Here is a 24433-nt window from a genome sequence, read left to right on the forward strand (position 1 = left end):
TGGCTTGATGAGAGAAGCCAGAGGGTGGTTATAGAAGGTGTTTTTTCAAACTGGAGGCCTGTGACCAGTGGTGTGCCTCAGGGATCAGTGCTGGGTCCCCTGTTATTTGTCATTTACATTAATGATTTGGATGAGAATATAGAAGGCATGGTTAGTAAGTTTGCAGATGACAACAAGATTGGTGTCATACTGAACAGTGAAGAAGGTCATCTCGAATTGCAACAGAATCTTGATCAATTGGGCCAGTGAGGTGATGAATGGCAGATGGAGTTTAATTTAGATAAATGTGAGGTGATGCATTGATTGTCCCTGATTGAACCGGGGCAGGACTTACTTTGTTTACATTGGGGAGAGTTGCAGAAGAAAGCAAGCTAGGGGTACAGGTTCATAGCTCCTTCAAAGTGGAGTCACAGGTGAACACAGTGGTGAAGAAGGCATTCATAGAACATAGAACATTGCAGTGCAGTACAGGCCCTTCGGCCCTCGATGTTGCACCGACCAGTGGAACCAATCTAATGACCCTCTAACCTAAACTATTCCAATGTTATCCATATGCCTACCCACTGACCATTTGAACACCCTTAAAGTTGGCGAGTCCACAACTGCTGCAGGCAGGGCATTCCACGACCTTACTACTCTCTGAGTAAAGAACCTACCTCTGACATCCGTCCTATAATTACCACCCCTTAATTTAAAGCTATGTCCCCTCGTGTTAGCCATCACCATCTGAGGTAAAAGGCTCTCACTGTCCACCCTATCCAATCCTTTGATCATCTTGTATGCCTCAATCAGGGCACCTCATAACCTTCTTCTCTCCAATGAAAATAACCTCAAGTCCCTCAGCCATTCCTCATAAGACCTTCCCACCATACCAGGCAACATCCTGGTAAACCTCCTCTGCACCCTTTCCAATGCCTCCACATCTTTCTTATAATGCGGCAACCAGAACTGTACGCAATACTCCAAGTGCGGCCGCACTAGAGTTTTGTACAGTTGCAACATGACCTCACGGCTCTGAAATTGAATCCCTCTACCAATAAAAGCTAACACACCGTACGCCTTCTTAACAACCTTATCAACCTGGGTGCCAACTTTCAGGGACCTATGCCCATGTACCCTGAGATCTCTCTGCTCATCAACATTACTAAGAGTCCTTCCATTAGCCCTATATTCTGTACTCCTGTTATTCTTACCAAAGTGAATCACCTCACACTTTTCCGTATTAAACTCCATCTGCCACCTCTCGGCCCAGCTCTGCAGCTTATCTATGTCCCTCTGCAAACTGTAACATCCATCCTCACTGTCTACAACTCCTCCAGCTTTGGTGTCGTCAGCAAATTTACTAATCCAGCCTTCTACACACTCATCTGGGTCTTTTATAAAAATGACAAACAGCAGTGGCCCCAAAACAGATCCTTGTGGTACACCACTTGCAACTGAACTCCAGGTTGAATATTTCCCATCAACTACCACCCTCTGTCTTTTATCAGCTAGCCAATTCCTGATCCAAACTGCTAAATCACCCTCAATCCCATGCATCTGCATTTTCTGCAATAGCCTGCCATGGGGAACCTTACCAAACGCTTTGCTAAAATCCATATACACCACGTCAACTGCCTTACCCTTATCCACCTCTTTGGTCACCTTTTCAAAAAACTCGATAAGGTTTGTGAGGCACAACCTACACTTCACAAAACCGTGTTGACTATCCCTAATCAATTTATTTCCCTCTAGATGATTATAAATCCCGTCCCTTGTAATTCTTTCAAAAACTTTGCGCACAACAGAAGTAAGGCTCACTGGTCTATAATTCCCAATTCATCAAGCTTGGTTTCATCGGTCAGAACTTGAATACAGGAGTTGGGGCGCCTTGTTGAAGTTGTACAAGACATTGGTAAGACCACACTAGGAATACAGTGTACAGTTCTGGTTGTCCTATTATAGAAAGGGATATTAAACTAGAAAGAGTACAGAAGACATTTATTAAGATGCTACCTGTGCTTGGTGGTTTAAGGAGGGGCTAATAGACTAGGACTTTTTTCTCTGGAGCATAGGAGGCTGAGGGGCACCTTATAGAGGTCTATAAAATAATGAGGGGCAGAGATCAGCTAGATAGTCAAAATCTTTTCCCAAAGGTAGGGGAGTCTAAAGCTAGAGGGCATAGGTTTAAAGTGAGAGAGATACAAAGGTGTCCAGAGGGGCAATTTTTTCACACAGAGTGGTGAATGTCTGGAACAAGCTGCCAGAAGTAGTAGTAGAGGAGAGTAATTTTATCTTTTAAATAAACAAAGACGGGAGGTGATGACCTCCCATACACCTGACATAGTCATCAATGTTATTTATATCAACGACGAATGTACACCACTGTACATTGGTTTCCAGTCAATAAAGCAACCATCTGTCATCATCCTCTGTCTCCTGGAGGGTATCAGCTGGAATCGTAACAGAATTTCTTGGGACTTTTTTTTGCAATAAAGGTGAGAGATAACATGTTGTGTTTCAATCTCATTTTATCCTCCCTGTGCCCTACAATTCTCTCTCATCTCAACTCTCCCAATTCCTCTGACTCTTGAGCACTTTATGAACACCTCCACTGGCAGTTACACTATTAGTGACCACCAGTTGTTCAAGCTCTACATTCAGAAATCCCTTCCCCAAAACCCTTTACATCGCTAATTCCCTCACCTTCTGTTCGGTTCTCCTTAAATCCTACCATCTGGACCAAGCCCTTGATAACCCCTTCCAGAAAACTATCGGTGTTTCAGCATCATGTTTTCCTTACTCTCCTGTGTAGCATTTAGGGTGTTTTTTTCAACAAGTTAAAGGTACTGTAGAAATACAAGTTGTTGCTGATTGCTTCGATGAAGCAGTGACTAACCTGCTTCCAGTTTAGTGTTGGCAATCAGCATTTGTCGCAGATGTTTTATGAGAGCCGGCCAGGTAAACGTGCTGAATTGCAGAGATGTGTCAGACATTTGGGGGATGTTCATCAGACTTAGCAATTTATACTCTGGATGCGTCACCAAACTTTCCAACAGTTCACCTACAAATGGCAAAAAGCAAACATCAGCTGTGAGCTTGAATCTGCTATTGAGTGTAAAGATTCAGTGTTTCACATAGAAACAAAGATAAGAGCAGGAGACCATTCGGCCCTTCAAGCCTGTTCTGTCACTCATCATCATGGCCGATGATCCAACTCAATTGCCTAATCCTGCTTTTTCCTCATAACCTTTGATCTCATTAACCCCAAGTGCTTTATCCAGCTGCCTCTTGAATACATTCAATGTTTTGGCATCAACTACTTCCTGTGGTAACAAATTTCACAGGCTCACCACTCTTTGGGTGAAGAAATAGAAAAGGGATTGGTTTAGGTTAGAGGGTCATTGCTTTTTAACTGGTCGGCGCAACATCGTGGGCCGACCAGTTAAAAAACAATGACCCTCTAACCTAAACCAATCCCTTTCCATCCATAAACCTATCCACGGATCTCTTAAACGCCCCCAAACTAGGCGCATTTACAACTGCAGCAGGCAGGGCATTCCAATCCCTCACCACCCTCTGGGTAAAGAACCTACCCCTGACACCTGTCCTATAACTACCACCCCTTAATTTAAAGCTATGCCCCCTCGTGCTAGCTTTCTCCATCCGAGGAAAAAGGCTATCACTGTCCACCCTATCTAAACCTCTAATCATCTTATATGTTTCAATAAGATGTCTTAAATGTCTTCTAACTTTCTACCTAAATGGTCTACCCTAAATCCTCAGACTGTGACCCCTGGTTCTGGACTCCCCCACTATTGCGAATATTCTTCCTGCATCTATCCTGTCTAGTCCTGTTAGAATTTTGTAAGTCTCTATGAGAATCCCCCTCATTCATCCGAACTCCAGCAAAAACAATCCTAACCTAGTTAATCTCTCCTCATACATCAGCCCCGCCATTCCCAGAATCAGCCTGGTAAACCTTTGCTGCACTCCCTCAAGAGCAAGAACATCCTTTGTCAGAAGAGGAGACCAAAACTATACACAATACTCTAGGGGTGGCCTCACCAAGGTCCTGCACAATTGTTTTCTTTGCCATTCAGCAGTTTAGGTAAGACAGAGCAAGAAGCCCAGAGGATGAACCAACAGCAAAGAGTGGAGGCAGGAAATGAGAGTTAATCATTAATGATTAGATACAGCAAAACTTGGTTTAAAAACCTGTACATTGGAGAATCACAGAACCCTACAGTGCAGAAAGAGGCCCTTCGGCCCATTGAGTCTGCACCGACCACAATCCCACCCAGGCCCTACCCCCATATCCCTACACATTTTACCCACTAATCCCGCTAACCTAGTACACTAAGGGGCAATTTTGGCATGGCCAATTAACCTAACCCACATATCTTTGGACTGTGGGAGGAAACCAGAGCACCTGGAGGAAACCCATGCACACACGAGGAGAATGTGCAAACTCTGTACAGACAGTGATCCAAGCTGGGAATCGAACCCAGGACCCTGGAGCTGTGAAGCAGCAGTGCTAACCACTGTGCTACCGTGCCGCCCCTGTGGAGAAGGAGCTAAGGGAGATAGAGAATTTATTGGGGAAGAGAGAGATACAGTAACAGGATTTTAGTGAGTCCACATGAAGTAACATCATGCAGAATTGAGCTGATCACTACAAATGCAACCTCCTGTGGCACTGTTCACAAGAGTCTCTTGTATTAAGCAGCTGGCATTTCATTTCCCAGAATCTCCAGAGTATTCTATTCCCTGTGCTGACACTATCCATCTCAAACATACCACCTCTATCTCACCAAGAGCTTCCTGCTGTCGGTCTGCTTGGTCAGAAGTTGGCAAATGGAATATACCGCGGGAAAATGTGAAGTTCTTAGTTTTGGAAGGAAAGAACAAAGGAAGAGAATATTATTTAAACGTAGAAAAACTGCAGCAAGTTGCATCACAAAGGGACTTGGGGGCACTTGTGCACAAAGTACAGAAATCTAGCATCCAGGTACAGCAAGTTATCGGGAGTTTAATGGAATGTTAGCCCTCATCTCAAGGGGATTGGCGTATAAGAGTAGAGAAATCATGCTGCAACTGTACAGGACACTGGTGACACCACATCTGGAGTATGAGAACACTTAGTCCTTGTATTTAAGGAAAGACATTATTTCATTGGAAGCAGTTCAGACAAGGTTCATTAGGATGATCCCCAGTATCATGGTAACTAGTGAAGTGCCGCAGGGGTCGGTGCCGGGGCCTCAACTCTTTACCATTTATATAGATGATTTGGAGGAGGGGGCTGAGTGTAGGGTGACAAAATTTGCTGATGACACGAAGATGAGTGGTAAAGCAAATTGCGTGGAGGGTGTGGAAAGTCTGCAGAGAGATCTGGATAGGCTGAGCAAGTGGGCGAGGACCTGGCAGATGGAGTATAATGTTAGCAAGTGTGAGGTTATCCACTTTGGCAGAAATAATAGTAGGAGGGATTACTATTTAAAGGGCAAAAAGCTGCAGCATGCTACAGTGCACAGGGACCTGGGGGTCCTTGTGCATGAGTCGCAAAAACCCAGTCTGTAGGTGCAGCAGGTGATCAGGAAGGCGAATGGAATGCTGGCCTTTATAGCGAGGGGGATAGAATATAAAAGTAGGGAGGTCTTGCTGCAACTGTACAGGGTACTGGTGAGGCCACAGCTGGAGTACTGTGTGCAGTTTTGGTCGCCGCACTTGCGGATGGATATATTGGCCTTGGAGGGAGTGCAGAGGAGGTTCACCAGGCTGATACCAGAGATGAGGGGGTTGGACTATGAAGAGAGACTAAATAGACTAGGTCTGTACTCATTGGAGTTTAGAAGGATGAGGGGAGATCTTATAGAGACGTATAAAATAATGAAAGGGATGGATAGGGTAGAGGTAAAGAGATTCTTCTTGCATAGAAAGGATAGCAGGACTAGAGGGCACAGCCTCAAGATAATTGGGGGGGGGGGGTGCAGTTTAGATCAGAGTTGAGGAGGAACTTCTTCACTCAAAAGGTGGTGAATCTCTGGAATTCTCTGCCCGTTGAAGTGTGGAGGCTACCGCACTAAATATATTTAAGTCATGGGTAGATAGGTTTCTGATAGACAGGGGAATTAAGGGTTATGGGGAGAAAGCGGGAAAGTGGAACTGATCCACTTCAGATCACCCATGATCTCACTAAATGGCGGGGCAGGCTCGAAGAGCTAGATGGCCCTACTCCTGCTCCTATTTCTTACGTTCTTACGTATGGAAGGATTGTCTTGACTCTACTCATTGAAACATACAGGATTAAGGGGCTGGGCAGGGTAAATGCCGAGAGGATGTTTCCCCTCATGGAAGAATCTAGGACCAGAGGGAAGAGTCTCAGAATAAAGGGGGGGTCAATTTAAGACCCACAATAATAAGAACAGTATGTTGTTGCCAATGCAATATGTGGGAGGTCCTGGAGGCTCCTGGTCTCTCAGACATCCATGTCTGTTCTCGGTGTGTGGAGCTGCAGTCCCTAAGGGACCAGGTTAAGGAACTGGAACTGCAGCTCGAGGACCTTCGTCTCATTAGAGAGAACAAGGAGGTAACTGACAGTAGCTACCGGCAAGTGGTCACACCGGGGCAACAGGAAGAAGGCAAGTGGGTAACTATTAGGAAGGGGAAAGCTCATGTGATGAAGAGAACGCCGGTGGTTGTCCCCCTTCATAATAAGTACTCCTGTCTGAGTACTGCTGGCGGGGGACAGCTTACCTGGGGGAGGAAGCGGTGGCCAGGTCTCTGGAGCTGAGCCTGACCCAGTACTTCAAAAAAGTAAGAAAAAGAGCAGCAAGGCAGTGTTAATGGGGGACTCCATCATGAGGGAATCAGACAGGCATTTTTGCGGACGCAGATGGGAGTCGCGGATGGTGGTTTGCCTCCCTGGAGCTGGGATCCAGGATGTCTCTGACATCCTGAAAGGGGAGGGTGAGGAGCCGGAAGTTGTGGTTCATATAGGTACCGCTGACAAAGGCAGGAAGAGGGAAGCGGTCATGAAAAGGGATTATAGGAAATTAGGTAGATAGCTGAGAAAGAGGAACGTGAAGGTAGTAATCTCAGGATTGCTGCCTGCGCCGCGGGAGAGTGAGAGCAGGAATGGGATGAGGTGGAGGATGAATGCGTGGCTGAGGGACTGGAGCAGGGGGCAGGGATTCCGGTTCCTGGATCATTGGGACCTCTTTAGGGGCAGGTGTGACCTGTACAATAAAGACGGGTGGCACTTGAATCCCAGGAGGACCAATATCTTGGCGGGAAAGTTGGCTAGGGCTACTGGGGGGGCTTTAAACTAGAAAGGTTAGGGGGAGGGAATAGAGATGAGGAGGCTGAGAGCGAGGAGGTTAGCTCCCAGGTAGAGAAGGACTGTAGACAGTATGAGAGGGAGGTTAGACAGGTGATGGAGAAGGGAAGTGCCCAGATCGAGGGTCTGAGGTGTGTCTATTTTAACGCCAAGAGTGTAGTGAACAAAGTAGATGGGCTTAGGGCGTGGAATGCTGCTTGGGAATGTGATGTAGTGGCCATTAGAGACTTGGATGTCTCAGGGACAAGACTGGGTACTTCAGGTGCCGGGATTCAGATGCTTCAGGAAGGACAGGGAGGGGGGCAAAAGAGGTGGTGGAGTGGCGCTGTTGATCAGGGACAGTGTCATGGCTGCAGAGAAGGTGGATGCCGTGGAGGGACTGTGTACGGAGTCTCTGTGGGCGGAAGTTAGGAACAGCAAAGGGTCGATAACTTTGCTGGGTGTTTTCTATAGGCCGCCCAATAGTGACAGGAAAGTTGAGGTGCAGATAGGGAAACAGATCCTAGAGAGATGTAGTAATAACAGAGTTGTCATGATGGGAGACTTTAATTTCCCAAACATCGACTGGAATATCCCTAGGGTAAGGGATTTGGATGGGGAGGAGTTTGTTAGGTGTGTTCAGGAGGGTTTCCTGACACAGCACGTGGATAAGCCTGCGAGAGGAGAGGCTGTACTTGACCTGGTGCTGGCTAATGAACCTGGACAGGTGTGTCGGATCTCTCAGTGGGAGAGCATAATTCTATCTCCTTCACGATAGCATTAGAAAGAGATAGGATCAGGCAGGCTAGGAAGGTGTTTGTCTGGAGTAAGGGGAAATTCGAAGACATCAGGCAGACAATTGGACGAGTAAACTGAAAGGTGGTGGTCTTGGGGAAAAGTACTGAAGGAAGGTGGCAGATTTTCAAGGAATGTTTGACTGGAGCTCTGCATAACAACTTTCCGATGAGACAAGGAGGTTTTGGTAGGTCGCAGGAGCCGTGGTGCACAAAGGTTGTGGTGAACCTAGTCAGGGAGAAAAGAAAGGCATATAAAAGGTTCAGAGAACTAAGAGATGTTAAGGATCTAGAGGAGTATAAGGTTTGTAGAAAGGAGCTTATAAAGAAAATTAGGAGAGCCAGAAGGATACATGAAAAGGCCTTGGCGGGTAAGATTAAGAAGAATCCCAAGGCATTCTACAAATATGTAGAGAGTAAAAGGATGAGAAGAGAAGGGATAGGACCTGTAAAAGGTGAAGGGGGAAAAGTCTGTGTGGAACCGGAAGAAATGGCAGAGGTGCTTAATGAGTACTTTGCCTTGGTATTCACGGTGGAAAGTGATCTGGGAGGTTGTACTACAGGTTTGCGGCAGTCTGAAAAGATTGAGTATGTGGATGTTAAGAAAGAGGGCGTGTTAGAACTTTTAAATTCTATCAAGATAGATAAGTCGCCAGGACCGGATGGGATGTACCCCAGGTTACTGTGGGAGGTGAGGGAAGTGATTGCAGAGCCCCTGGCGATGATCTTTGCATCGTCGATGGAGGCGGGAGAGGTTCCGGAGGATTGCGGATGTGGTTCCTATTTTCAAGAAAGGGAACAGGGATAGTCCCGGAAATTACCAACCGGTGAGTCTGACCTCAGTGGTTGGTAAGTTGATGGAGAGGATTCTGAGGGGCAGGATTTATGAGCATTTAGAGTTTAGAATGATCAGAAATAGTCAGCACGGCTTTGTCAAGGGCAGGTCGTGCCTTACGATCCTAGCTGAGTTCTCTGAAAACGTGAGTGAACACATTGATGAAGGAAGAGCGGTGGACGTGGTTTACATGGACTTCAGCAAGGCGTCCGATAAGGTCCCTCATGCAAGACTTCTTGAGAAGGTGAGAGGGCATGGGATCCAAGGGGCTTTGGCCTTGTGGATCCAGAACTGGCTTGCCTGCAGAAGGCAGACAGTGGTTGTGGTTGGGTCTTTTTCTGCATGAAGGTCGGTCACCAGTGGAGTGCCCCAGGGATCTGTTCTAGGACCCTTGCTGTTTGTCATTTTCATAAATGATCTGGATGAGGAAGTGGAGGGATGGGTTAGTAAGTTTGCCGACAATACAAAGATTGGTGGTGTTGTAGATAGTCTGGGGGGATGTCAGAAGTTGCAGCATGACATAGATAGGATGCAAGACTGGGCGGAGAAGTGGCAGATGGACTTCAACGTGGATAAATGTGTAGTGGTCCATTTTGGCAGGACCAATGGGATGCAGGAGTACAATATCAAGGGTAGGAGTCTTAGCAGTGTTGAAGAGCAGAAGGATCTTGGGGTCCGGGTCCATAGGACTCTTAAATCGGCCTCGCAGGTGGAGGATGTGGTCAACAAGGTGTATGGTGTACTGGCCTTCATTAATCGAGGAATTGAGTTTAGGAGTCGGGAGGTAATGCTGCAACTTTATAAGACCCATGTCAGACCCCACTTGGAGTACTGTGCGCAGTTCCGGTCGCCTCACTACAGGAAGGACGTGGAAGCTATTGAGAGGGTGCAGAGATTTACAAGGATGTTGCCTGGATTGGGAGGCATGCTTAATGAAGCTAGGTTGAGGGATCTAGGTCTCTTCTACCCGGAGAGATAAAGGTTGAGAGGCGACCTGATAGAGGTTTATAAAACGTTGAGAGGAATAGATAGGGTGGATTCTCGGAGGCTATTTCCCAGGGCTGAAATGGTCGTTATGAGAGGACACAGGTTTAAGGCGCTGGGAAGCAAGTACAGAGATGTTAGGGGTAAGTTTTTCACTGAGGGTGGCGAGTGAGTGGAATCGGCTGCCATCGGTGGTGGTAGAGGCGAACTCACTGGGGTCTTTTAAAAGACTTCTGGGTGAGTATATGGGATCTAATGGGATTGGGAGTTACAGATAGTTCTATGGCTTGGTAGGTATAGATGTGATCGGCGCAACTTGTGGGCCGAAGGGCCTGTTTGTGCTGTAGTGTTCTATAATACTGTCGAGTATTATTGATCCTACATAGAACACTGTAGTAATTTATGACTAAAGAAATAAAAGGGGAAGGATGTTAGATATTTAAGCAGAAACGTGACTGCTTTAAGAGCTGATCACACAATTTGATGGTGACGTCATTACAGTGTTGCACAGGTTGCTGTTTTACTTTGTGTGTACAGGCAGAAAACATCTTTCAATAAACCTTTAGTTAGTTTATATCCACGTGTGCAAACCGCAATTTTGTTTTTGTTTAAAACCCGCAACGCCTAACATAGGCCATTCAGTCCATCAATTGTTTCCTGTTATTCAACGTGATCATGGCAATTCCTCGATCTCAATGCCATTCTCCTACTCTCTACCCACACCCCTCACCACTTTGAGTCTAGAAATCGATGTTTCTTTCTTAAATATATTCAGAGACTTGGCCTCCACAGCCTCACATGGAGAATTCAGATTCACCACCCTCAGTGAATAATTCTCTCATCTCAGTCCTAGTTGGCCTATCCTGTATCCTAAGGCCATGACCCCTTGTCCTAGACCATCCAGCCTAGGGAAACATCATCTCAACATTCACTATGTTCAGTCTTGTCAGGCTTTTATACATTTCAGAGATTTCCTCTCATTCTTAATTCCAGGTCCACTTGCTCTCCCTTATCTATTCTACTAGTTATTGTGAATGCTCCGTGCCTTTAGGCTTGCCTTTTTAACATTACACATTTTTGTCCTCTCGCCCTATTTGCTGCTAGCCCTTGTTTCCTCTGCTTTCCATTTTTGCTTTTACTTTTCTTTTTTTTCATTTGTTTCCCATTTGTCACCTTCTGATTAGGTTCCTAGGCCCCTACAAACTCTTCTCCATTACATCAGTGAATACCCGTGAGGGCATTACTCCTGATCCTGCTGGGGTGCAACCCATCCAGCTTGTGTAGGTCTCAATTTATTCAGAATTGGTCCCAATGTCTCAGGAATCTATTTCCTTCCCTCCCACACCATCTGCCCAGCCATGCATTCAATTCATCTTTTCTCCTATTCCTGATCTCACACGTGGAATTGGGAGTAAGTCTGAGATTGCTATCTTCGAGGTCTTGCATTTTATTTCTTGGCTTCTTACATTCTGTTTTCATGACTTCATCGCTCTTTTTGCCTATTTGTACAAATTGGACCACAACTTCTGGCTGTTTGCCCTTCAGAATGTCCTGCAGACATTCAGCAACATCCTGGACTCTGGCACCAGAAAGGGAACATACTATCCTGCTGTCACGTCTGTGGCACAGCAATGTGCCCCTGACAAGAGACCATAAGGCATCTGAACAGAGGGAGGCCATTCGGCCTATCGAATCTACTCTGCAGAGAATCCCCAATCTCAATTAGTCTTCCTCTCTTTTCCTTCACCTCTGCCTGCCATATGTAACTGAATTGTTGGCAGTGCCATGGACCTGGTGGGTGCTGCATTACCTGAGAAACCATCTCCTCCAACAATACACAAAATGGACAATTACGGGGTGATCAGATCCAGGTTTACAAGAAGACATCAGAAATAGGTGCTATTCAAGTTGACTGCTTGGTCCAACATATTGCAGAGTTTTAAGTTAAGTTTGGGTCAAAATTAGATAGCAGGAGATTGTTTTTTTCCCCAGAGAATAGTGAGGCCTCTCAGTTAGTCAGTCGGTAAGAAGTTTCACAACACCAGGTTAAAGTCCAACAGGTTTATTTGGTAGCACAAGCCACAAGCTTTCTGAGCGCTGCTCCTTCGTCAGGTGAATGGAAGTTGTCAGAAGCTGAATGCTCATGACTGCTGAAGTGTTCCCCAACAGGAAGAGAACGCTCCTGCCTGGTGATTGTTGACCGGTGTTCATTCAGCCTCTGATCTTCAGGTAAGCGTTCTTCAAGGCAGCATTCACAACACATGACAACGTAGAAACACTGAGCAGAAATTGATAGCCAAGTTCCGCATACGACAATGGCCTCAACCAGGATCTTGGGTTCATGTCACACTATCTGTAACCCCTACAACTTGCCTGGGCTTGCAAAATCTCACTAACTGTCCTGGCAAGAGACAATACACATCTCTTTAATCTGTGCTTAACCCTCTCTCCACTCCAACCATTCAACCATTCCAACCATTATCTTGTAAATTGATTTTGTGTCTTGAACACAATTCCCACTCACCTGATGAAGGGGCAATGCTCTGAAGCTTGTAGCTTATGCTACCAAATAAACCTGTTGGACTTTAACCTGGTGTTGTGAGATTTCTTACTGTGCTTACTCCAGCCCAATGGTGGCATCTCTACATCTTAATCAGTCAGTGCAAGGGACTGACTCACTGAATTCCTTCAAGTTTGTTTCAGTCCAAGGGTAAAATCACCTTTTCAAAAGGGCACGACAGCCGGCTATCAGAGGCTGGGTGGTCTTTTAGTTTTGATTGCCTAAATGGAGTGGAAAGTAATGCTGCAGCCATCCCCCTGCACCTCAGATGGAGTTTTTTTTAGAACATATAGAACATAGAACACTACAGCACAAACAGGCCCTTCGGCCCACGAGTTGCGCCGATCACATCAACACCTACCAATCTACAGATCTATCTATAACCCCCAATCCCATAAAACCCCATATACTCATCCAGAAGTCTTTTAAAAGACCCCAGCAAGTTCGCCTCCACCACCACCAACGGCAGCCGATTCCATTCACTCACCACCCTCTGAGTGAAAAACTTAGCCCTAACATCACTTCTGTACTTTCCTCCCCGCACCTTAAATCTGTGTCCTCTCGTAGCGACCATTTCAACCCGGGGAAATAGCCTCTGAGAATCCACCCTATCTATTCCTCTCAACATTTTATAAACTTCTATCAGGTCGCCTCTCAACCTTCGTCTCTCCAGGGAAAAGAGACCCAGCTCCCTCAACCTAACTTCATAAGGCATGCCTCCCAGTCCAGGCAACATCCTTGTAAATCTCCTCTGTACCCTTTCAATAGCTTCTACGTCTTTCCTATAGTGAGGCGACCAGAACTGCGCACAGTACTCCAAATGAGGCCTGACAAGGGTCTTATAAAGTTGCAGCATTACCTCCCGACTCCTAAACTCAATCCCTCGATTAATGAAGGCCAGTACACCATACGCCTTCTTGACCACCTCTTCCACCTGCGAGGCCGATTTAAGAGTCCTGTGGACCCGGATCCCAAGATCCTTCTGCTCTTCAACACTACTAAGACTCCTGCCCTTGGTAGTGTACCTGATACCTGATTTTCTTTACTCTCTCCCAGGATATGTGAAGGGTGAGTTAGGCAAGGTAATAGAAACTCGAAGCAGGAGTAGGCCATTCAGCTCTTTGAGCCTGCTCCATCATTCATTTTGATCATAGCTGATCACTGAATTCAATATGTTTGCCTGCAGTGTGAGCAAAACCATGTAGAGTAGGTTGGGTAGACCAGGACGACTTTTCTTGTCTCAATTTTAGACTGGAGAAATCAGGCACCAATAACACCCAGCTGTTAGAAAGTGTCATGATTTGAAATATTCATTGATACATGAAAGTAATTGAATAGAAAGTTGCAATAGTTGTGGCTGCTTTTGGTGACTGGGCCCGAGGAAATCCCAAAGAGTCTTCAGCCACACAAATAAAAGAGAACCAACTAGAAACAGAGTGTTGTTGTGCCCACAGGTAAGGCAGAGACCATTCATGCAAGGGACAGTGCAAGAGAATGTACAAGAGAACGAGTGTAAGAGACAATGAGCACCTACACAATGGGAAAGGGTGCATTTGTGCAACCAAGAGTGAGCACATTAGACGGAGAGAGACACGTAGGCATGTTATGGGATTTGGAGTGATTAACTCTGATATTCCACATTAGTAATTAGACTGTGTAATGTGTTTAAAGGCTACAGAAACTGGTTGAAATGTTTATCAATGTACAGGAATGATAAGAGGGGAGGGAATAGGGTAGTTGTACAGTCACAAGTTGAGTAATCCAAAGGCCCAGGGTAATGTTTGGGGAATGGGGTTTGAATTATAAGTCTAATGGTGACCATGAAACCATTACCAATTGTCATAAAAACCCATCCTTGAGGGAAGGAAATCTACTGTCCTTACCTCGTCTGACTCCAGAATCACAACAATGTGGCTGACTCTTAAATGCCCTCTGAAATGATCTAGCAAGCCACTTAAATCAAGGGTAATTGGGATGGTTAATAAATGCTAGCCCAGCCAGTACACCCATGTTTCATGAATGAATGGAAAAAATTTATATAATGAAATACCTGCCTCAGTGATAAAATAATCCCTTCTCCTTCAGTAAATACATGCAGATTACACCTTACCGTGAGTGACTGGAATTTTACTAGAGTATAAAGCTTGAGAAAGGCATGAAAGTCAATAAAGCTGATTTTCTTCTTACCAAGAGGATTTGAACCATATTGGGAAACATTGCTCTTGGTGTACGCTGGCTGTAAGACACTGCCGAGCTGGTGAGCAATGACTTCATTGATGTCTGCAAAGGAAATCTGCTTCACGTTCATCAGCTGGGAGCAGATCTTGTGAACCATGTCATTCTCATGAATCAGGAGTGCATCCGAAGTCTGATACAAGTGAGACAGCGTCAGCACTGTGTTATAATTCTGCACAATGACCTGACCAAGAACAAAATGCTCTTTCAGTAGGAAATTAAAGCAAATGGTTCACCCACTGCCCCACCCTGCCGTGCGGGCCCCGCGACCCACTGCCCCACCCTGCCGTGCGGGCCCCGCGACCCACTGCCCCACCCTGCCGTGCAGTCCACTGCCCGACCCAATAGTGCAGCCCCACATCTCAGACTGCATTTTCCCCTTTCCTAAACTGCCACCATTCAGATCATCTTCCTTCCTGTTTTTGCCAAAGTGGCTAACCTCACATTTATCCACATTATATTGTATTTGTCAAATATTTGCCCACTGAGCCAGCCTGTCCATGTCACCCTGCAGCCTCTTATCATCCTCCTCACAGCACACACTGCCACCCAGCTTAGTGTCATCTGCAAATGCAGAGATATTGTATTCAATTCCTTCATCCAAATCCTTAATGTATATTGTGAATAGCTGAGGTCCCAGCACCGAACTTTGCAATACCCCACGAGACGCTACCTGTCACTCTGGAAAGGACCCGTTCATTCCCACTCTGCTTCCTGTCTGCCAATCAGTTCTCTATCCATGTCAATACATTACCCCCAATATATTGAGATTTAATTTTGCTCACTAATCTCTTGCATGGGACCTTGTCAAAAGCCTTCTGAAAGTCCAGGTACACAACATCCACTGGTTCGCCCTAGTCCACTCTACTAGTCACATTCTCAAAAATTCCATAAACTTTGTCCAGCATGATTTCCCTTTGGTGAATCTATGTTGACTTGGACCGATCTTGTCACGGCTTTCCAAATGCTCAGTTATTACGTCCTTAATAATTGACTCCAGCATTTTCCCCGCCACCAATGTCAGGCTATAGTCCCAGTTTTTTCTCTCCCTCTTTTTTTCACAAGTGGAGTTTCATTAGCTACCCTCCAATCCACTGGAAATCTTCCAAAGTCAATAAAATGCTGGAAAATGATCACCAATGTGTCCACTATTTCAAGGGCCACTTTCTTGAGTATTCTGGGATGCAGAGCATCAGGTTCTGGGGATTTACTGGGTTTTAATTCCAGCAATTTCCCCAGTACCATTTCCTGACTAATAAGGATTTCCTTCAGTTCCTCCTTCATGCTATTTCCTCTGTCCCCCAGTACTTCTGGAAGGTTATTTGTGCCCTCCTTAGTGAAGACCGATACAAAGTATTTGTGCAGCTGGTCTGCCATCTCTTTGCCCATTATGAATTCACCTGATTCTAACTGTAAGGGACCTACACTTGTCTTCATCAGTCTTTTTCTCTTCACATACGTATAGATTTTGCGGTTAGTTTTTGTGTTTTCTGCAAGCCTACTCTCGTATTGTATTTTCCCCTTCCAAATTAAACTCTGTCCTCCTCTGCTGGATTTTAAATTTCTACCAGTCCTCAGGTTTGCTGTTTTTTTGGGCCAATTTATATGCCTCCTCTTTGGCTTTAACACTGTCCACGATTTCCCTTGTTTGCCACGGATGAGCCATCTTCCCTTTTTTACTCTTACATCAGACACAGCTGTACAGTTGTTGAAGTTCATCCATGTGTCCTTTAAAATATCTGCCATTGCCTATCCACTGTCAATCCTTTAAGTATCCTTTGCCAGCTTATCTAGCCGTTGCACGTCTCATATCAAAGTTAGCTTACCTCAAGTTCAGGACCCTAGTCTCAAACTTAACTGCCTCATTATCCATCTTAATGAAGAATTCTACCATATTACGGTCATTCTTCCCCAAAGGATCTCACACCACAAGGCTGCTAATTTTAATCCTCTTCTTATTACACAATATCATCTAGGACGGCCTGCTCTCTAATTGGTTCCTTGACATACTGGTCAAGAAAACCATCCCTTATATATTCCAAGAAATCCTCCTCCATTGCATTGCTACCAGTTTGGTGAGCCTAATCAATATACAGATTGAAGTCACCCATAATAACTACTGTATCCTTACTGCACGCATCTCTAATTTCCTGCTTCATGCCATCCCCAACCTCACCAATACTGTTTGGTGGTCTTTACACAACTCCCACCAACGTTTTAATCCTTAGATGTTCCACAGCTTGACCCATACAGATTCCACATCGTCCAGGCTAATGTACATAAGAACATAAGAAATAGGAGCAGGAGTAGGCCATCTAGCCCTTCGAGCCTGCCCCGCCATTCAATAAGATCATGGCTGATCTGTCGCTGCTCAGTTCCACTTTCCCGCCCTCTCCCCATAACCCTTAATCCCCTCTCTTATCAAAAACCCATCAACCCGCGTCTTAAAAATATTTAGCGAGGCAGCCTCCACCACTTCAACGGGCAGAGAATTCCAGAGATTCACCACCCTTTGAGTGAAGAAGTTCCTCCTCAACTCTGTTCTAAACCGCCCCCCTTTTATCTTGAGGCTGTGCCCCCTGGTCCTACTGTCTTTTTTGAGCGGGAAGAGTCTCTCCACCTCTATCCTATCCATCCCATTCATCATCTTATACGTCTCAATGAGATCTCCTCTCATTCTTCTAAACTCTAACGAGTACAAGCCCAGTTTATTCAGCCTCTCCTCATAGCTCAACCCCCTCAGCTCCGGTATCAGCCTAGTAAACCTCCTCTGCACTCCCTCCAAGGCCAAAATATCTTTGCGCAGGTGCAGCGCCCAAAACTGCACACAGTACTCCAGCTGCGGCCTCACCAATGCCCTATACAGCTGCAGCAAGACCTCCCTACTTTTATATTCAATCCCCCTCGCTATGAAGGCCAGCATCCCATTCGCCTTCCTGACCACCTGCTGCACCTGCAAGCTGGGTTTTTGCGACTCATGCACAAGGACCCCGAGGTCCCTCTGCACCGTCGCCTGCTGCAGTTTTTCACCCCGTAAGTAATAGTCCTTCCTACCATTCTTCCTACCAAAGTGGACCACCTCACACTTGCCAACATTAAATTCCATTTGCCATTTCCTGGCCCATTCGCCCAGCCTATCTAGATCCTTCTGCAGACTCTCCACACCCTCCGCACAATTTGCCATTCCCCCAATCTTGGTGTCATCAGCAAATGTCCTTCCTTACTACTGCATTAATCTTCTCTTTAACCAGCAATGCAGCCCCACTGCCCTTTCCTTTCTATCTATCTTTCCTGAATATCAAATACCCCTGAATGTTGAGTACCTAACCCTGATCACCCTGGAGCCAGGTCTCCGTGATCCCAATTACATCATATCCGTTCATGACTGCCTGCGCAGTTAATTCATCTTATTACAAACGCTCCTCGCAATGAGAGACAGAGCATTCAAGCTTGTTTTTTTTGGCATTTTTGCCCTCTTAGAATCATATAATGCGGCCCTTTTTGAGTTTTTTCTTTGGTTTCTCTGCCTTCCACTTTTCCCCTTACTACCTTGTTTCTGTCCTCTCCTTATTTCCCTCTGACATCCTGCATCGGTTCCCATCCCCCGCCACATTCGTTTAACCCCTACCCAACAGCATTCGCAAACACTCCCCCGAGGACATTGGTTTCAGTCCTGCCCAGGTACAGACCGTGCAACTTGACCCACCTCCTCCAGAACCGGTTCCAGCGTCCCAGGAATTTGAATTCTTCCCTCTTGCACCATCTCTCAAGCCACGTATTCATCTCAGCTATCCTGACATTGCTACTCTAACTAGCATGTGGCACTGGGAGCAATCCTGAGATTACTACCTTTGAGGTCCTACATGTTAGTGCAACTTCTAACACCCTAAATACAGCTTGTAGGACCTCATCCTTTTTTTTAAACCTATATGCATCACGGCATCTGGCTGTTCACCCTCCCCCTTCAGAATGTCCTCCATCCGCTCCAAGATATCCTTGGCCTTTGCATCAGGAAGGCAATATACCATCCTGAAGTCTCATTTGTATCCACAGAAACGCTGTCTATTCCCCTTACAATTGAATCCTCTATCACTATGGCTCTGCCACTCTTTATCCTGTGCTCCTGTGCAGCAGAACCAGCCATGGTGCCACGAACCTGGTTGCTGCCACCTTCCCCTGGTGAGCCATCTCCAACAGTATTCAAAACGGTATATCGGCTTTGGAGGGAAGATGACAGCAGGGGTCCCCTACATTGCCTCCCTACTCTTCCTGTCTGGTGGCCACCCATTCCCTACCTTCCTCAGTAATTTTTACCCGCGGTGTGACCAATTTCATAGAATCACAGAACCCTACAGTGCAGAAAGAGGCCCTTCGGCCCATCAAGTCTGCACTGACCACAATCCCACCCAGGCCCTACCTCCATATCCCTACCTATTTTACCCACTAATCCCTCTAACTTACGCATCTCAGGACACTAAGATGCAATTTTAGCATGGCCAATCAACCTAACCTGCACATCTTTGGACTGTGGGAGGAAACCAGAGCACCCGGAGGAAACCCACGCAGACACGAGGAGAACGTGCAAACTCCACACAGATAGTGACCCAAGCCAAGAATCGAACACAGGTCCCTGGAGCTGTGAAGCAGCAGTGCTAACCACTGCGCTACCATGCCACCCCAATTTGCTGAACATGCTATCCATGACTTCCTCAGCATTGTGGATGAGAAGGGATCTGGAAAGTGTGGATTGGCACAGGCTGTTCTCTGGTAAGGATATAAGTGGAAAGTGGGAGGCCTTCAAAGAAGAAATTTTGAGAGTGCAGTGTTTGTACGTTCCTGTCAGGATTAAAGGCAAAGTAAATAGGAACAAGGAACCTTGGTTCTCGAGGGAGATTGTAACACTGATTAAGAGGGAGAGCGAGTCGTATGAAATGTACAGGCAGCAAGGAACAGATCAGATGCTCGAGGAGTATAAAAAATGCAAGAAGCTACTTAAGAGGGAAATCAGGAGGGCTAAAAGGAAGCATGAGGTTGCTTTGGCAGACAGAGTGAAGGAAAACCCAAAAAGCTTCCACAGGTATGTTAGGAGCAAAAGGATAGTGAGGGATAAAATTGGTCCTCGTGAAGACCAAAGTGGTAGACTGTGTATGGAACCAAAAGAGATGGGGGAAGATCCTAAATGTTTTTTTTGCATCCATATTTACTGAGGAAACAGGCATGGAGACTACAGAAATTGGGCAAACAGGTAGGGAGGTCATGGAACCTTTACAGATTAAAGAGGTGGTGGTGCTGGCTGTCTTGAGGCAAAACAGAGTGGATAAATCCCCAGGGCCGGACAGGGTATTCCCACAGACCTTGAGGGAGGCTATTGTTGAACTTGCAGGGGCCCTGGCAGACATATTTAAAATGTCAATATTCACAGGGGAGGTGCCGGATGATTGGAGGGTGGCTCATGTTGTTCCGTTGTTTAAAAAAGGTTCCAAAAGAAATCCGGGAAATTACAGGCCAGTAAGTTTGACGTCGGTGGTTGGCAAGTTATTGGAAGGTGTGATAAGGGATAAGATCTACAAATATTTGGATAGACAGGGACTTATTAGGGAGAGTCAACATGGCTTTGTGCATGGTAGGTCACGTTTGACCAATCTATTAGAGTTTTTTGAGGTCACCAGGAAAGTGGATGAAGGGAAGGCGCTGGATTTCAGCTAAGCCTTTGACAAGGTCCCTCGTGGGAGGTTAGTTAGGAAGGTTCAGTCGCTAGGTATATATGGGGAGGTAGTAAACTGGATTAGACACTGGCTCAGTGGAAGAAGCCAGAGAGTGGTTGTGGAAGATTGCTTCTGAGTGGAGGCCTGTGACTAGTGGTGTGCCACAGGGATCGGTGTTGGGTCCATTGTTGTTTGTCATCTATATCAATGATCTGGATGATAATGTGGTAAATTGGATCAGCAAATCTGTTGATGATACAAAGATTGGAGGTGTAGTGGACAGTGAGGAAGGTTTTCAAAGCTTGCAGAGGGACTTGGACCAACTAGAAAAATGGGCTGAAAAATGGCACATGGAATTTAACACAGACAAGTGTGAGGTATCGCATTTTGGAAGGACAAACCAAAGTAGAACGTACAGGATAAACGGTCAGACTCTGAACAGTGCAGTTGAACAGAGGGATCTGGGAATACAGGTATAGAATTCACTAAAAGTGACATCACAGGTGGATAGGGTTTTATAGAGTGCTTTTGGTACATTGCCCTTTATAAATCGGAGTATTGAGTATAAAAGTTGGGGTGTTATGGTAAAGTTATGTAAGGCATTGGCGAGGCCGAATTTAGAGTATTCTGTACAGTTTTGGTCACTTAGTTACACGAAAGATGTAAATAAGGTTGATAGAGTGCAGAGAAGGTTCACAAGGATGTTGCCAGGACTTGAGAAGCTGAGTTACAGAGAGAGATTGAATAGGTTAGGGCTTTATTCCCTGGAGCGTAGAAGAATGAGGGGAGATTTGATAGAGGTGTATAAGATTTTGATGGGTACAGATAGAGTGAATGCAAGCAGGCTTTTTCCACTGAGGCTAGGGGAGAAAAAAACCAGTGGGCATGGGTTAAGGGTGAAACGAGAAAAGTTTAAAGGGAATATTGGGGGGGTCCTTCTCCACACAGAGAGTGGTGGGAGTGTGGAATGAGCTGCCGGATAAAGTGGTAAATGCGTGGTCACTTTTAACATTTAAAAACTTGGACGGGTTCATGGATGAGAGGAATGTGGAGGGATATGGTCCAAGTGCAGGTCAGTGGGACTAGGCAAAACATGGTTTGGCACATACAAGAAGACCCAAAAGACCTGTTTCTGAGCTGTAATTTTCTATGGATGCTCCAACGTGAATCTATCCACAGCTCTAGAGCTGTCAAGCGGCCTAACAGGACTACAGTAAAGTGGCTACAATTGGACACACTTCCTGCACATAAAGGAGCCAGGGACACTGGAAGGGCCCCTGAATTCCCACATCACATGAGTCTGGGATCTCCTGCTATGAATTAACCCTCAAGTTAACTTAACAACTACATCGCCAAGAGAAAAAAGAAACTATTTACCAGTCACCAGCCTATCACTTGGCTGTGATGGCACGGTTCGATTTTTTTCTATTTCTCACTGGCCCTCGAGCTCCCCCGCAGGTCTGCCTCTCCACTCCTCTCAAAGGTGAGCGCATCTTTCCCCTCAGCACCAAATTCCCACTTGGTTCCAAATTTGCCTGGCCCCTCATTCTGGCTGAGTCTCACTCCAGCTGCAGTCTCTCTCTCTCACTGGCACACGCAGGCTCACTGCTCCAGAGGTTTCCCTTGCTTACGATCCTCTCACTGACTTTTTTCTTGGTTAGAGGGAGGGAAATACTGAAGTAGTGTCTGAAGTTTAACTATCTCTTGACAACAGCTCCTCCACAAATCAGAGCCCGCTCAGGTTCTCCTTCTGGAAGTGGTGACGACGCCAAAGATGCAAATATTCACCCTGACAGACAATCAGCATTGCCACACTGCTGGATGCTTGTCTTTAGTTGAACTGGGAGTATGTCTTGCTCAATAATATGTAATGGACTTTAACATTTTCCCAATAGAGTCATGAAATCTTTCATGTTCATCTGAGAGACTGATGGTTTCATTTCCAATCACATTTAAAAGACATCCTGTAGGTTCTGCAGCATTGAGGGTGTCAGCTTGACTGTTCAAATCTCTGGGTGGGATTGGAACCAATGACCTATTGACTCAGAGGTGAGGGAGTTACCAGCTGAAGCACAGAAGCCTCATGCTATGAAATGCTTATTTCACGGAACAGGGTTAAAAGGCACCACGATCCCATCATCTGCCAATAGCGCCATTAATAACCGACACTGCAGAATCATTCCTTCCTGTACAAACCCAGATCCCATTAAGGCACAATACACTCACTGCAGCAATGCAGAGTGTAACCCCCCCCCCCGAGCAGCTTGTTTGGAATCGTGGCTGTGATAAACGAGTTATTCACACTCTCAATACTAAAGTAATTGGCTCTTAGGCCCTCCAAGCCAGTGCCAACCACATTGCCCTTTCTAAACTAAAAACCTTCTGCCCTTACTCAATCCATATCTCTCCCTATTCATGTACCTATCCAGATGCCTCTTAAATGTCACTAACGGGCCTGTTTCCACTACCTCCTCTGGCAGTGCATTCCAGGCACCCACCACTCCTCACATCTCCATTAAACTTTCCCCTCACACCTTGAACCTGCGTCCCCCTGTAATTGACACTTCCACCCTTGGAAAAAGTCTCTTACTATCCACTCTGTCTATGCCTCTCATAATTTTGTAGACCTCTGTCAGGTCTCTCCTCAGCCTCTGTCTTTCCAGTGAAAACAATCCTCGTTTATTCAACCTTTCCTCACAGTGAATACCCTCGAGTCCTCCTTACACCCTCTAGCTACACCCCCTTGGAATTGGGAACAAGCCTCTATCGATCTTGTCTAAGCCTCAATTTTGTAGGCCTCTATCAGGTCTTCCCTGAGCCTCCACCTTTCCAGTGAAAACAATCCTAATTTATTTCGACCTCTCTTCATAAGCGACACCCTCGCGAGCAGGCGCAACATTCTGATGAACATTCTTTGCACTCTCAACATCCTTCTGGTAGTTTGGTGACCAGAACTGCATCCTAACCAAGGTTTACATAGCTACAACATGATTTCCCAACTCCTGTACTAAATGTCCAAACTGATGAAGGTAAGCATGCCATATGCCTTCTTAATTACCTTGGCCGTCTGTGTTGCCACTTTCAAGGAACTGTGGACCTGCAATCCCAAATCCCATGGTATGTTAACGTTACAGTATAATTCACACCTAAATTTGATCCTCCAAAATGCATCACCTCACATTTGTCCAGATTAAACTCCATCTGCCATTTCTGTGCCCAAGTTTCCAATCTATCTATATCCTGTTGTATCTGCTGACACACCCTGACACTATCAGCAACTCCATTAATCTTCAAGTCATCCAGGGCAGCACAGTGGTTAGCACTGCTGCCTCACAGTTCCAGCGACCTGGGTTCAATTCCAGCCTCAGGTGACTGTCTGCGTGGAGTTTGCACATTCTCCCTGTGTCTGCGTGGGTTTCCTCCAGTGCTCCGATTTCCTCCCAAAAGACATGCAGATTCGGTGGATTGATCATGCTGGATTGTCTGCTGGTGTTGGGGGCACTGGCGTGGGGTTGCGTGGGTGGGATTATTGTCAGTGCTGGCTCGGTGGACTGGGTAGCCTCCTTCTGCACTGTGGAGATTCTAAACTTACTAATCAGACCACCCACGTTTCCCTCCCGATCATTTATATATACACTATAAACATCAGAAGTCTCAGCACTGATCCCTGCAAAACACCACTAGCTACAGATCCCCATTCGGAAAAATACCCTTCCACCATTTCTCTGTCTTCTATAAACAAGCCGTGCCTTACTAACCTTATTGAGTTCTTTGAGAAAGTGGCCAAAGAGGTGGATAGGGGTAAGGCAGTTGACGTGGTATATATGGATTTTAGTAAGGCGTTTGATAAGGTTCACCATGGTGGGCTTCTGCAGAAAATGCAGATGTATGGGATTGGGGGTAATCTAGGTACTTGGATCAGGAATTGGCTGGCAGATAGGAGACAGAGGGTGGTGGTTGATGGTGAATATTCGTCATGGAGTTCGGTTACGAGTGGTGTGCCTCAGGGATCTGTTTTGGGGC

The 24433-nt window shown here is 46.0% G+C and overlaps 1 protein-coding gene across 1 annotated transcript in view; it reads right to left on the reverse strand.

Annotated features, from left to right (window-relative positions):
- Positions 1-24433, reverse strand: part of LOC145353764 (tubulin delta chain-like) — a 40978-nt gene that overhangs the window by 9596 nt on the left and 6949 nt on the right. Inside the window, 2 exon segments of the mRNA XM_080204535.1 lie at positions 2879-3043; positions 14658-14889. Coding sequence (XP_080060661.1) covers positions 2879-3043; positions 14658-14889 — 397 coding nt within the window.

This window comes from Carcharhinus amblyrhynchos, chromosome 16 (genome assembly GCF_965287045.1).
Source record: "Carcharhinus amblyrhynchos chromosome 16, sCarAmb.v2.hapA, whole genome shotgun sequence".
NCBI classification, from domain to species: Eukaryota; Metazoa; Chordata; class Chondrichthyes; order Carcharhiniformes; family Carcharhinidae; genus Carcharhinus; species Carcharhinus amblyrhynchos.